Source organism: Salvia hispanica, chromosome 2, assembly GCF_029641045.1.
Source record: "Salvia hispanica isolate PSC_SH4W2 chromosome 2, Shi_PSC_v1, whole genome shotgun sequence".
Classification (NCBI taxonomy): Eukaryota; Viridiplantae; Streptophyta; class Magnoliopsida; order Lamiales; family Lamiaceae; genus Salvia; species Salvia hispanica.
The window spans coordinates 12,835,558-12,851,350 of record NC_142693.1 but is presented as its reverse complement, the minus strand read 5'-3'; the positions used below and the strand labels follow the sequence as shown (position 1 = coordinate 12,851,350).

Genomic DNA, 15,793 nt, shown 5'->3' with positions numbered 1-15,793 from the left:
CTCCTCGAATTTCAGCTTCGGCTCGTTTCAACCTGTTTTCATCACAAAACTACGACAAACCCATCAACTCACCTAATTAGTGTATATGCGGTGAAAAAACTTGTATTTAACATCTTAAACCATCAAAAGCACTCTTTAATCACCCATAAAACAAGCCTAAAATATGAGTTTGTCAACTCCCCCAAACTTAAACACTTGTTTGTCCCTAAACAAGAAGAAGAAAATAAGAAGACAAACTCATGTAAGGATGTTGGAGTGTCATCATTGCCTCAGTAGAAATAAAGTATTCAACAAGTATCAATGGCCTCGTAGACGAGTATAACATTATAAGGTATTGCTTCAAGCTACTATCATGTACTCAACCTTGCCAATTTGCCCTTACAAGGAGAAAATGCAATGTGCATTTTAGAAATTTCACTCACTCTCAAAGTGTATGGCTCATGACATAACTCTCAAATCATCAAATCATGCATAGTTTACCATATGCTTGCTCGAAATCTACACTCTCCTCTACTACGGTGTGATTAAAGATCTAAGGTCCGAAAGGTCTTTTCTATAGGTTGTAATGTAGGCTCTTTGGATAGGTGAGTAATTTTTGGCTAAAGTGACTTTAATCCCCAAGATATGACATATTCAACTTCACCAACTTTCTTCCCCAATCTTAGCTAGTACTAGGCTTTGCCTAGACTCTTCTCATCTACCAACATTCCACTTTTGTTCAATGCTTCTTTTTCAACTTTCAAGGCATCCTTTTTCATCCAATATCAATTATTCACCATTTTTCTCTTTCATTTTTCTTTTCTTTTCTTTTCTTTCCCTTCTTTTTCTCTCTCTCTTTTTTTTTTTTTTTTTTTAACTCAACAAACTTGTTTTTCATTTGCCAACACCACTTCCAAACATTTATTTCTCTTTGATTTTTCTAAAGTATCACATGAAAATTCCAACCCCTCGGTTTGTCAAAGAAAAGGTTTATAGGCTCAAAGTGGGCTAACAAGGATTATTAACATAACGGGTAAAACTAGGATTTGGCTAATAAAAATGGCCTAACATCCTCCCTTATCTCTATAGCCACTATGTAGACTCAAGGAGATCGCGAGCAAGTTCTAGAAACATATGACATGCTTGAGATAAAACACACATTTAGTGATAGTATAGGCTTAATTCTCACAAGGTCATTTTGGCAAAAGACAAGGTACCATGCGATTCACTTTAGACAATTTGAAATGAAAATTACATGTTACTTAGCCATATCAATAAGATTTTCAAAAATTTTTGCACAAAATCATCATTGGCAACTCCTCCAACAAATCCTCACACTCGTTCAAACATCACTTTCTCTCACCCTACTATCATTCTACCCAAGGGAAATTATTAAACACACTAAGAAAACAAGAAAAACATTCCTAAAAAGAAACAAAAACACAAAAACAACTGAAATAAAGAAACAAGGAAACACTCCCCAAAATCCACAATCAAGAATATCATAAGTTAAGATTACATGCCCACATATCATCATCAAATAGCATCAAAAGAATAGGGGTACAGACGGGGTATCATCAAATAGAGAGAGATAGAGATAGAAGAGAGAATCCACTAGACACCCCCCCAAACTTATTCCAAGCAAAGTTAGGATAAGTGTGAAAGAGAGTGGATCTCCCGTGGACCTTCACTGTGGAGGCGGAGGTGGATACTACCAAGGGCCGCGAAATTCATCGAACCGAGCATTGAGGTTGGCCCATTGTGCAGTGTTGAACTCGGTAAATTGACTCCAGTTCTCCTCATACCGGTTCCATCGCGCATCATTCTGAGCTTCGAACTGGTTCCACCTCGCCTCATACTCAGTCAGCCGTGCATCATTCCGGGCCCACTGTTCTTCCTGCCGAAGCTCCATACGTGCCATCCTCTCGTTGATCGAGCTGTAGTCCTCTTCTTCTCTCTCTTGGCGGCTTCTTGTCCTCTGAGTGCTTGTCCCGGCTCCATCATCACCATATGGCGGCATCTCTGCATCGGGTTCCTCATGAACCTCCTCTTCATCTTCGTTCGCATGCCCTATCATCAAATGCCCAGGGACCTCAGGAGCCTCAGGAAATTCCGCGTGATCAAGCTCTTCATACTCATCCGGATCAACCTCTTCAAATCTTTTATTTGGATATCGGGCTGCGATAGCTTGGTGGATTGGGGAATTCATCTTCTAGTTCCTCTTCTCTACGGCGCCATTGATGTACGTGTTGATGGGGTCCGGGAGAGGAAAGTGATCCTTCAACCTCTGCAAGAAAAAGGCCTGGCCTCCATCTACTCCAAGATCATGTGATCTCCGGAGTATTTCAATATCCATAACCGTAGATCCTATATCATGCTCAAATCCCCTCATGTCCACCTCCAAGTGGCACGCAATTGCGCCTACCACAGCACCGCAACATATAGTCCCTGTACTCCTCCTCGATGCTCGCTCTAAGTTCTTCACAATATAGTGAGCCATATTCATTGGCCTTTTGTGTACAAGGCACCATAACAAAAACAGCTCATCTTTTTGTACACTCCCTGTTTCGGTACGTGCAAAAGGGTGATTATTGCAGGCCTTCTGAATCATCCGGAGAACTGGATTACGGATCATGGAGCTCTTGGCCCGGGCAGCCTTGAACCCCTCTGTCTCAAGAGTGATGTTGTTCCAGAATCTACTGTTCTTGAACTCCATCGGCATGTCATACTCATCCGTAGTGATCCCATAAATCTCCTTAAGCTCTTGCATTGATAGCTCGTATTCATTGTTCCTTAGTCGGAACCTTATGGCCACAATATTCCTTCCTCGCATCTGTACCACCAATGTGGTTAAAAACTCGAGAGTGAGACGATGGTAGGAAACAATCTCCCTTGTGAAGATTCCGTTGAGTTCCCCCACGTTACATAGTTCATCAAAGCATTGAAGGAGGCCCAAATTGTGCAAAAGTGCCCGGCAAGGTTGTCTCGCAACCCTGTAATCCTGTCGGGCCAAAACCTTCCATTTAGTCCGCTCTTCTGCAGTTCTTAGGGCGACCGAACATGCTGACGCTGAAAGGACCATTGTACCTACAAATGCCAAGTATTAAATTGCAATGTAATCAAAACCTAGAAGAATCTATCAACCCATCAAAGTAAAAGTACTCCCCCAAACTTAGTTCAAAGGCTAACATACACAAGTTAACACCATGGAGTACTTTTCTCTACTCTCTATCATCAAACTAAACATTTAAAAACACAAGAGTAGGCAGCACCTCCAAATAATTGCTTATATATCAACAATCAAAGTATATAACAAAAGAAACTAAGCATAAAATTACACTTTAAGCTCAAGAGATGCACAAATTCATTCTATTCTTGTTCTAACATGCAAAGCTTAAAAATTTTACTTCATCATATCACAAAAATCATCATCAATCCTCATGCTTGTAGCCAAATTCTCCCCTAAAACCAATCAATCACAATTGTTAACAATTCAAACCAATATCACTCACAACTACACCATCCATTCATTGTCTTATCCTTCTACCATCACAACTCTTCATCAACATGAAACAAATGATCAACAATGTCCAATAAAGCAACACATCAACACATTCAACTTCACATTATGCAAACAAGTTCTAAATTCTCACCCATTCTAGCAATTCTACAACAAATCCACTCTTAATCCTCTAAAACCCACAATTATGCACCAAAATCATCATAATCTTCCATAAATCACTCAATATTCAACAATTATCTATGGGTAAAGAAAAATAGAGGGAGAAATTCATACCTTTGGGGTTTAATTGAAGTAGAACTCGAAAATTAGCTTCTTGCCTTGTTTTCACAAAATTCCACCACTTAAATGGTTTAAAATGTGTAAAAGATGAAGTAGAAGAGATATTAGAGCGTAGAAATGAGATTAGAAGGGAGAAATTGAGAGGAATTCACCGAAATTCGAAATTTGGGGAGCTAGGGTTCGCGTCGGGTGATTCTGCCGGGTTTTCTCTTTCTCCAGCTATATATACGCGAGCAAAACACCCGACCGGGTGATTCGGAAATTAGAAACACCCGGTCGGGTTTTCTTCCTGGAACACGACCCTTCTGCAAAACACCCGACCGGGTTTTCCGAGAAATGGAAAACACCCGGTCGGGTTTTCTCTCTGGACTCCCGCTTGCTTATCCTAAACACCCGACCGGGTTTTCCAGAAAATGGAAAACACCCGGTCGAGTTTTCTCTCTGGGCTTGAACCCTGTTTTTTCGTTCCTTCCAATTTTCACTCTTTCGTTTCCATTTTCCTGTTCCAACACTCTAAAACAAAAACAAACCCAAGAAAAATGAGAGAAAAACACATTGACACAAAATAAAATTGTACCTACTAGGGGTTGCCTCCCCCATAGCGCAATTGTTTAACGTCGTTTGCCCGACGGTCTTCAAGCTTTCATCATTCGGTTAAGGTCACGACGAAGACCTCATCTTGTTGCTCCCTTGTGTAGAACCTTTTAATGTTGTGGCCATTCGCCATGAAAGTACTTCCATCGGCCCCAATAAGCTCCATTGTTCCATTGGTCATCACATTTTTTATAGTGAATGGCCCCGACCATTTAGACTTGAGCTTGCCCGGGAAGAACCTCAATCTATGATTGTAGAGTAGTACCGCATCCCCCGGGGAGAACTCTCTCTTTTCAATCATCTTGTCGTGATAGGTCTTCAACCTTGCCTTGTAAATAGAGGAATTGACATAAGCCTCATTCCTAAATTCTTCTAGCAAATTGAGGTGAAGCATTCTTTCCTTTCCGGCCTTCAAGAAATCCAAGTTCAATTTCTTCACACCCCAATATGAGCGATGCTCCATCTCTAACGGAAGGTGACACGACGTTCCAAATACCAATTGATATGGCGACATCCCAATGGGTGTCTTATAAGCCGTCCTATATGCCCACAATGCATCATCAAGTTTAAGTGACCAATCCCTTCGATTTGTGTTCACCGTCTTCTCTAGGACTTGCTTCACCTCCCGGTTGGCTAACTCGGTTTGACCATTAGCTTGAGGGTGGTAGGGTGTTGTTACTCTATGCTTCACTCCATATCTAGTAAGCACACTTGCCAACCATCGATTATTGAAATGGGAACCTCCATCACTAATTAGGGCTCGTGGGGTGCCAAATCTTGTGAAGATATTCTTTTGGACAAACTTAATCACAACCTTAGAATCATTGGTGTGGGTAGGAATAGCCTCTACCCATCTAGACACATAGTCCACCGCCAAGAGAATATATTGATAGCCACATGATGATGGAAAGGGGCCTATGAAATCGATCCCCCAAACATCAAACAACTCAACTTCCACAATAGGGGTCATAGGCATTTCTTTCTTCTTTGACACCCCCCCGGTCCTTTGGCACTCATTGCATTGCATCACGAACTTTTGGCAATCTCCATAGATACTTGGCCAATAAAGGCCGCTTTGAAGCACCTTCATCGCGGTTCGGTTTGCTCCAAAATGTCCCCCACTTGGTGCGGAGTGACAATGCATAATAATGGATTCCCATTCCTCTTGAGGAGCACATCTTCTAATTACCATGTCGGCACATCTTCTAAAGAGGCAAGGCTCATCCCAAAAATAGAACTTCACATCATGGAAGAACTTCTTCTTTGCATAATCCATGAGCCCATCCGGAACTACCTTAGCAACAAGATAATTCACTATGTTAGCATACCATGCCACCTTGCCTTGAGCCACATAGAACAAGTGTTCATCCAGGAATTCTTCATTTATGACCAGTTTCAACTTCTCTTCTTCACTAGCATGTTCCAATCTTGATAGATGATCCGCCACTACGTTCTCACACCCTTTTCTATCTCGGATCTCAAAATCAAATTCTTGAAGAAGCAAGATCCATCTTATAAGTCTTGGTTTCGCATCTTGTTTTGCAAAAAGATGACGGATGGCGGCATGGTCGGTGAAGACAATAGTCTTGGCCCCAATGAGATAAGGACGGAACTTGTCAAATGAGTAGACCACCGCAAGCATTTCCTTCTCAGTAGTGGTGTAGTTAACTTGAGCCGAGTCCAATGTTCTACTAGCATAGTATATCACCCGGAATAACTTGTCTCTCTTTTTCCCCAAAGCCGAGCCTACCGCTACATCACTTGCATCACACATGATCTCAAAGGGTTGTGACCAAACGGGAAAGATCAATATTGGAGCGCTCACCAATGCCGCTTTGAGCTTCTCAAACGCCTGCACACATTCAAGAGTGAAATCAAATTTTACATCTTTAGCTAGTAAATGACAAAGAGGTCTAGCAATATGTGAAAAATCTTTGATGAAACGCCTATAGAACCCCGCATGGCCTAGGAAGCTCCTCACGGCCTTCTCACTAGAAGGAGGTGGCAATTGCTCAATGGCCGCTATCTTGGCTCTATCCACTTCAAGTCCCTCGGATGAAATTTTGTGCCCTAACACGATCCCATCTCTAACCATAAAATGGCACTTCTCCCAATTGAGAACTAGATTGGTCTCCTCACATCTCTGCAAAACCTTGGTTAGATTATCCAAGCACATATCATATGTCATGCCAAAAACAGAGAAGTCATCCATAAAAACCTCCATAATGTCCTCAACCATATCATGAAAAATAGACATCATGCATCTTTGAAAAGTAGCCGGGGCATTACAAAGCCCAAAAGACATTCTTCTATATGCATACACACCGTAGGGACACACAAAAGCGGACTTATGTTGATCCTCGGGGGCTATCAAAATTTGGTTATAACCCTAGTATCCATCTAGAAAACAATAATACTCATGTCCGGCTAGCCTATCCAACATTTGATCAATAAAAGGGAGGGGAAAATGGTCTTTCCTAGTAGCCGAATTTAAAGTACGATAGTCAATGCAAACTCTCCATCCGGACACCACTCTAGTTGCTATCAACTCATCATTTTTCCCTTTTACCACGGTAGTACCCCCCTTTTTGGCTACCACTTGAGTAGGACTCACCCACTCACTATCGGATATAGCATAAATGATCCCGGCATCTAACCATTTCAACACTTCTTTTCTAACAACATCTTGCATAATAGGATTTAATCGCCTTTGGTTTTGTACCTTAGGCTTGTACCCCTCTTCTAAGTGAATCCTATGCATGCAAATGGTTGGGCTTATTCCCTTAATGTCCGATATGGACCACCCAATAGCATTCTTGTGCTTTCTAAGAACTCTCAACAACTTATCTAACTCGGAACTAGAGAGGGAAGATGATACAATTACCGGAAAGGTATCATTCTCTCCAAGGAAGGCATATTGCAAGTGTGATGGTAGTGGCTTCAACTCAATCTTCTTGCTTTCTACTTCTTCCTTGCTATCTTCACTTTCATCCCTAAGAGGTAGAAATTGTGGACGACGTGATCTAGGAATCTCTTTAGCCGAGTCCAAAGCACCTACAAATTCCAACAACTCAAGGTTAACATCTAAAATATCAAGAGAGTGAGAAGAATAAATAGAGTGAGAAATGCATCTCTCCAATTGATCATCCAAGTAAGAGGCCGGTGCCACTCTTCCAACACACTCATCCATCACGGTCACAACATTGCAATGTTGAAGACTTCCTCCCGGTTCCACATCATGCCTCTTCAAGGCCTCATAGATCGAAAATGTCACACTCTCATCATTAAGGCGGAGTGTAAGTTCTCCCTTTGAAACATCTATCATGGCCTTCCCGGTAGCAAGGAATGGTCTCCCCAATATAAGAGGTACAACTCTATCCTCTTCCATATCCAACACCACAAAGTCAACGGGGAATATGAAGTCATTCACCCTCACCAAAATATCTTCAACTATGCCCGAGGGGTATGATATAGACCTATCGGCCATTTGTAAAGTAATGCTAGTGGACTTCAACTGCCAATATTCAACTTGTTGAAGAAGGACAATGGCATAAGATTGATGCTAGCACCTAGATCGCACAAGGCATTCTCCACAAAGCAATTTCCAATAGTGCACTCAATAGTAAAGCTCCCCGGATCTGACTTCTTGGCCGGTAACTTCTTTTGAATAATTGCACTACAACTCTCCGTTAAGTTGACCGTCTCATATTGCCCCCATTTCCTCTTTTGTGAGACAACATCCTTGAGGAACTTTGCATAGCTCGGCATTTGTTGAAGTGCTTCAACAAGAGGGATGTTGATTTGAACTTTCCTAAAGATATCCAAAAATCTTGAAAATTGTTCATCCTTCTTCTTCTTTTGTATCATTTGAGGAAAGGGAAGCTTAACTTCCATGGGTTTGGGAGGAACAATTATCTCGGGTTGAACCTTAGGCGAGATCTCCGGTGGTGTTTCCATCTCTATTTCCTCTTCTTCTTCGGGTTGAACAATAGCTTCCTTTTCGGGCATAGCCACTCCTCAAATTAATTGCCTTGCACTCTTTTGGGTTAGGAATAGTGTTGCATGGAAATTGCCCCGGTTGATGAATTTGACCCACAGTTTGAGCAATTTGACTCATTTGGTGCTCTAAGGCCCCCATTCTTGTAGCAACTTCTACCACCGCCGTCTCAACTTTATCAATCCTCTTGGTAGAGTGTTCCATAATCCCATCGGTCTTCTCCATCAAAGCTTTTAGAAGCTCATTGGTAACATCACTTGAAGACTTTGAAGTGCTAGGTGAATTGTTAACCCCACTTGGTTGAATAGCATTATTCGGATTCCCATACGAAAGATTTGGATGTGTATTGAAGGATGGACGATAATTACCACCCCCATTGTTGGGGCGATAATTGTAGAAGTTCCTTTGATTTCCTCCTTGATGCACATAATTAACATCCTCTACGGTAGGTTGAGGCTCTACATTGGGTGCCATCCCCAAAATTATGCTATCCACCTTTTGATTGAGAATCATCATTTGTTGGTTGAGGAGATTGAATGCATCCGAATCAACAACCGAAGCTACCGGCATAGAGCCATCTCGACCCGAGCTCCAACTCTTGCTAGTGTATGCAAGCCTTTGAAGCATCTTCTTGCACTCATCAACCCCTTTGTCCAAGAATGATCCCCCCGAACCAAAGTCTAGTTGACTTTTGATAAATTTCGAGCATCCATTATAGAAAAGGCTCACTTGATGGCCCGGAGACAACCCATGGTTAGGACACTTCTTCAACAAAGCATTGAATCTCTCCCATGCTTCGCACATAGACTCTTGGCTCTTCATTTTAAAGTGTGAGATCTCCGCTTGTAGGTTGAGAGTAGAGCTAAGAGGGAAGAACCTCTCCAAGAACTTTTTGGCTAAGTCGTCCCAACTTATAACCGAGCCCGGCTCAAGGTTATCAAACCAATCTCTAGCATATCCCGTCAATGAGAAAGGGAATAGCCTAAGCTTGATTGTATCTTCGGGAACCCCATTAAGCTTGGTAGTGTTGGCAATCTCCAAGAATTTGGCTAAGTGCATATTAGGATCCTCCGTGGGCCTTCCCGAGAAAACACTTTGCTCCACAAATTGGATCAATGCCGTCTTCAACTCAAAATTGTTGGCATTCACTCTTGGATCAATGGGTGGCATTGGGATATTAACGTTCCCAAATGCATTTCTAACCGGTGCATCTCTTCTCCTTTCCTCCTCTCTTTCCCTTCTCATCTCCTCCATTTGTTGTTGTAGTTGGAGGATGATTTGGTCTTGATTAAGGGGAGGTGGAGGTGGAGGTGGTACTTCGTCGTTGTTCCCATTTGGATTTTCCATTGGCTCAACTAGATGTTGAGCTCGTGCTCTCCTCCTTCGTCCTCCTCTTCTTCTATTGGCGGCTTCTATCTCTAAATTAATCGGCTCAAGGGGTAAATGCCTTGAGCGCGTGAGCATAAAAACCTACACAACACAAGAGAGGAAACAAAGGAAAATTAGAGCTAAACTAGAAAACTAAACTAAATAAAGCAAGTAAATGTCTAAACTAGTATTCTCTATTTTATCACAATATCAAACACAAAAGCAAATTAGTCCCCGGCAACGGCGCCAAAAACTTGACTCATGCTAAACTTGCAATCAAAATGTCACCCACAAGTGTATGGGGGTATGTAGCACGTGGCAAGTTAAAATTATCGATCCTCGAAGACTAAGTGCCGGCTTGAGTACTACGATGCAATTTAGAACACTATCTAGACTATTAAAAGGGGTTTTTTTTGGTTTTTCTACACTAAGATCAAAGAACAAGTACGAAAGTAAGAGCAAAAAGAAATTAAGACAAGAAAAAGGATAGTTTTCACTCAAGTTGGAAAGATAGGGATATTGATCCGTTGGTATGGGTCACGGGTGTTCACCTAGGGATCATGCTCATCTAAATGGTCTTATGTGTGGCTAGGAAGGTCGGGTTAATTGGTTAGACCCCCTCTCGGGTGCACCTAACACGTTGATTGGCCTCTAAGGTCGGAGTCTCCTCCCTACACTTCGAAACCAACTCCTACAACCTACGGACCCAAGCCCTCTCTCTAGCTATGTCTCTCTCGAGCACATACAACGCACGGAGTTGTTGGTCATTTAACTATCTAATTAAGCATCTTTCAACGACAATAATTAGAATAAGACATATCAAACTGGTAGCTAATCAATTGGATAATGAAAAAGCACAACAACCAACAAAACCACCACATAAGACATAGATAAGCATAAATTAAGATTTAGCCCATGAATTCCATACAAACTTCACCAATATCCCTAATAAGAACTTAGCTACTCATAATGGAAGCTAAGACAAAAGAAAATACAAAAACTTCAAAGGAAAACATAGTAAGAAAAGGTAATAGAACTCCCTAATGTAGACTTGATGTTGGGGAGGATCTTTCTTCTTCAATCTCTTGAAGATGGAAGCCTCCTTGCCTTCAATGACTTGTATCTCTCGATTTTTTCTCTCAATTTGTCGTGGGGAAGGTTAGGGTTCTAAATTGAGTTAGAACCCCTTTTATACTCGGAGTGAAAATCAGGACAAATTAGCAAACACCCGGTCGGGTGATTTGTAGGTGATAAAACACTCGACCGGGTTTTCTTCCCGAAGCCCGCTATTTTGCAAAGCACCCGACCGGGTTTTCCGAGAAATGGAAAACACCCGGTCGGGTTTTCCTCCTGGAGTCCACAAGGCTACTTCAAAACACCCGACCGGGTGTTCCGAGAGATGGAAAACACCCGGTCGGGTTTTCCTCCTGGAGAACTCCTCGAATTTCAGCTTCGGCTCGTTTCAACCTGTTTTCATCACAAAACTACGACAAACCCATCAACTCACCTAATTAGTGTATATGCGGTGAAAAAACTTGTATTTAACATCTTAAACCATCAAAAGCACTCTTTAATCACCCATAAAACAAGCCTAAAATATGAATTTGTCAGGACTATACGTAGAGTTACTTACCTATATATCACAAATTGCTTGTTAATATATTGTTGATTCCTTGTTTGTCAAATTGTCATTTTAACTGCTCTAAGTTATGTTCTAATATCTTATGCCAACATCATGTCTCTAAGCAATAATTTATACACGTGTAATTGTTGCATCAATTAATTTTGTCAAACTAACATTTTCTGTCGGTCGTTTTATGTAACATTTATTGTGTAATCATTTTGATTAGATGGATTGGGCACCTACCTTCTGTATTCTCACGAGTCACGGGTATTTGAAGGTAACTTTTTTCATTATCCATTCTTATTTAAACTAAGAGTGAGTTATGAAGATGGTGCTTGTACTTTTAATTATGCGTTTTGCGTGTTATGATACCTAAATTTTAAAAATATCATGAGTACTGTTTACTAAGGTGTAATACTATTTATGGTACTTTTTTATTATTCATCACAATTTTGCATCGAAAATATCCTTGGAACATGAAGAGCATTTTTGGACTTTGATATCCGGGAATTTGATTATCGGAAACTGGATATGATATATCTCTATCTCTCTTTTGAATATTGTATATTATATTTTCTTATAGTTTGAATACACGAAATGATATTTTTCATTTCATTTTTTCAATTACTTTATATCAGATGTTCTTTTTCTCTCTTTCTCTAAAACTTTTAGAAAGTAAAAAATTAAAATAAAAAGTATTATGAAATTCTTTAATAAATTAATTATAAAAATTAAAATTATATATATAATTTAAAAATATACTGTAGCAAAATTATTTTTGATTGTGATTCAACTATTCTTTAATAATTAAATTTATAATTTTTAATATTTTTTTAATTGTTGATATTAAAAAATAATCAAATCACAATCAAATTTAAATTTAATTCAAATTATTTAAATAATTAAATTTATAATTTTAATTTGTATAATTAATATATTTAAGAATTTCATACTAGTATTTTTTAATTTAATTTTTTACTTTATAATAGTTTAAGAGAAATGGAGAGAGAAAGCTAATTAGCCATAAAGTGATTGAAAAACTGATTTGAAATATATCATTTTAGGTATTTAAACAATAAGAAAATATCATATCTAATACTCCCTCTGTCCTCAATAATTTGTCACCATTTGACCTGTCACGGGTTTTAAGAAATATAGTAGAAAGTGGGTTGAAAAAGTAATTGGTATGTGGGTCCTACTTTTATATATTAGTTTTATAATAAAATGTGAATGAGAATGAGTTAGTGGAATATGACGTCCAATGCCAAAAATGGTAAAAGTGAAAGGTGACAAATTTTTTGGGACGGACGGAAATGGAAATAAGTGACAAATTTTCAGGGACGGAGAGAGTACTACCTCTGTCCCTGAAAGTTTGACATAGTTTACCATTTCGATTCGTCTCTGAAAATTTGACACACTTCACTTTTTACCATTTTTGGCAGTGGATCTCATATTCCACTAACTCATTCATACTCACATTTTATTATAAAACTAATACTTTAAAAGTAGGACCCACATCCCACCAACTTTTTCAACTCACTTTCCATTACATTTCTTAAAACCCGTGCCGGGTCAAAGTGTGTCAATATTTGGGGGACGGAGGTAGTACTAGAGAGATAGAAAAAATATCATATTCAGTACTTAGATATGAATATTCAAAAATGTCCTTATGCCTTGGGGGTATTTTTGTTGCAAAATTGTGATGAATAGTTATAAAGTACCATGAATGTGATTACATCTTGCTTCAAGGACTACCCATTATATTTTTAAATAGGAACCGTTTGCGTGTGAAACACATAATTCAGGAATTATTTGCGTAGCTCACTCTAAAATTAATGGAGCCTCTCGCATTACATATGTTTAGGGGTGGGTCGATACGATATATCGTATCGAAAACGTTGTATCGTGTATTGTATCGAAAATATTGATATGAAAGAATTTCATATCGTTATCGTATCGAAAGTTTCGATATATCGAACTTTTGACATGGATAATATCAATATCATTATCGTAGCGATATTTCGATATATCGTACCAAAATTCGATATATCGTTAAGAACGATATATCAAGGATCGATACAATATGTCGAAATATCGTTATCGTATCGAATACCTGTATATCGAAAATTATAATTTCAAAACTAAAAAAACAAAAACTAATAAAACTTAAACACAATAAAATAAATAGTGTTCTTATCTCCATATTCAAAATACAACACAATCAAGTACAAAAAAAAAACACCAATTCCATCGCAATATATATTTATAATTTTTTAAACTTCAATATGTATTGAATTTAAATATGTTTTGATATATACGATATATATCGTATATTTGATATAAAGCGATATATCGAAAATATCGATATATCGCGATATAAAGAAATTCATATTGTTATCGTATCGAAAACTTATGATATGGTATCGTATCGTATCGAAAATTGCGATATAACGAAAATTTGATAATTTTTCGATATTTTTAAATACGATACGAGCGATATATCATTTTTTCAGTATTTTTTCCAAGTCTTACGTATGTTACAGAGGTTCGAAGCGATAATTTGATCGACATAAATTAGTGTAAGGCCATCTAAGGTTTTATATTTTAGTCACATTTTCAGTTGAAATAATTGCAAACTTACAAATTTTTGTGATTTACATTTTGATTTGAACAGTATGATACGAATCTGACTATTTTGTGATTTATGGTTTCATATACTCCCATACTCCCTCTGTCCCCGATTAAGATTCACACTTCCATTTCGGTCCGTCCCCAATTAAAAGTCACACTTCATTTTTACCATAAATAGTAAGTAGGTCTCACATTCTACTAACTCAATTCACTCACATTTTATTATAAAACCAATGTAAAAAAATGGATCCCACATTCCACTAACTTTTTCAACCAACTTTTCTTTACATTTCTTAAAACCCTTGTCCGGTCAAATTGTGACTCTTAATCGGGGACGGAGGGAGTACATTTTTTTCTATAAACTAAAATTTATACAATGTATTTAAAATTATAAAAAAACAAAAATTAATTAAATGATTGAGTTTATGTACATCCCAATGATTTAAGCATCAAATTAAACATAACAATATTGATCACATCTATAAACATAAGTTGACTTTTAGCATAAAATAAGGTTATTATTTAAGAGAAAGAAGTGAAACGATAAGAGAGAGAAATAACAGAAGTGAGAGAGAGTGATAAAAACAAAAGATATATATGGTTAAAATTTTCCTTTGAAGCTAAAAAGGGTAAAATGAAAAAAGATAGTAAAAAAAAATATAATAGTAACTCAAATTAAATTAAATACATTAAAAACCTTAGTTCAGATAAATCTGATACAATTTATTTATAAATTAATGCAAATATGCACCATGTATTCACTTCATACCAAATTTACAATTTAGTATATTTAGTAAATGAGTTTTCAAAAACAAAAGTTACTCTATCTGTCCCTAAGTGAAACATTTTTTTAGCAAGAGATTTGATACAAGTCAATTGAATGGTGAGAATAAAGTAGAAGTGATAACAAAATGAAGATAATGATGTTTTAATTTTAAGAAATTTATCAACTAGAATGCTACAAAGAATGTATTTTTTATAAAAAGTGTTATTTTACATTATAAAATAAAAAAATAAAAAAAATCTCGTTGCAACAACTTCGACTATTGCAATGTAGTAGCTAGGCACCCGAGCGATTAGCTATAGCGGAGGTTGAGCGGCAGGCGGACACAATTTTTTACACGTTGCAAAATGCAGTCACGCACGGGACGCCCACCTGAGGCAGTTGCATTGAAGATGCCTATTTTTTTTTAAAAAAAAACTTTAGTATTTGTTCATAGAAGAAATTGAAATTGTAAAATGTCAAAGTGTAGCATTTACCATTGCATAGTGTTTGATGTTTCCTTTACTAAAATTGAAATAGTAATTGCAATTAGTATAGAGTCTGATTTAGATGAATACATAAGAACTAAACTTTTCTTTATCATACAATAATCATGGTTGTCGTGGTGGTTTAGAATTTCTTCTTTTAAGTATAAGGTCAGAAATTCGATTCTTTAAAATTTCCGGAGCAAATTATTTGTCCAGTCTTTTACCGCTTAGTGTGCTAACTAACCATTGTGGTGAAAAATTAGTCCTCTAAGACTGCTTAGTGTGCTAACTAACCATTGTGATGAAAAATTAGTTCTCTAATCCCACATATATAACGTTAAATGAGCAATGACTAATGGGAATATTGAAATTAAAAGCAATAATACAAGTAATATGTAGTGGTTGGCCACAATATCACGGGAGAGCGTACCAAAAGCTTGAGGATTCCAGACTGTCATCCGCTGTCCCAACAACCATATATACAAAAATTATTAGATACAGATTACACAAAAAATTACAAATAATAATGTCACATCGTAACTACAAC

The 15,793-nt window shown here is 38.0% G+C and overlaps 1 protein-coding gene, 1 non-coding gene and 1 pseudogene across 2 annotated transcripts; 1 reads left to right on the top strand and 2 right to left on the bottom strand.

Moving 5' to 3' along the window:
- Positions 1 to 1,666: 1,666 nt before the first annotated feature.
- Positions 1,667 to 3,120, bottom strand: LOC148931605 (uncharacterized; annotated as a pseudogene).
- Positions 3,121 to 7,885: 4,765 nt separating this feature from the next.
- On the bottom strand, positions 7,886 to 9,617 carry LOC148931603 (uncharacterized). Its single transcript, XM_089064840.1, has 2 exons — positions 8,472 to 9,617; positions 7,886 to 8,371 (listed from the first exon to the last, which is right to left on the bottom strand). Exons 1-2 carry the CDS (start codon positions 9,615 to 9,617, stop codon positions 7,886 to 7,888), a joined length of 1,632 nt encoding a protein of 543 aa, XP_088920966.1.
- On the top strand, positions 9,118 to 9,224 carry LOC148931604 (small nucleolar RNA R71). Its single transcript, XR_016136085.1, has one exon. It is a non-coding gene; the product is annotated as a small nucleolar RNA R71 (small nucleolar RNA).
- Positions 9,618 to 15,793: the final 6,176 nt, after the last annotated feature.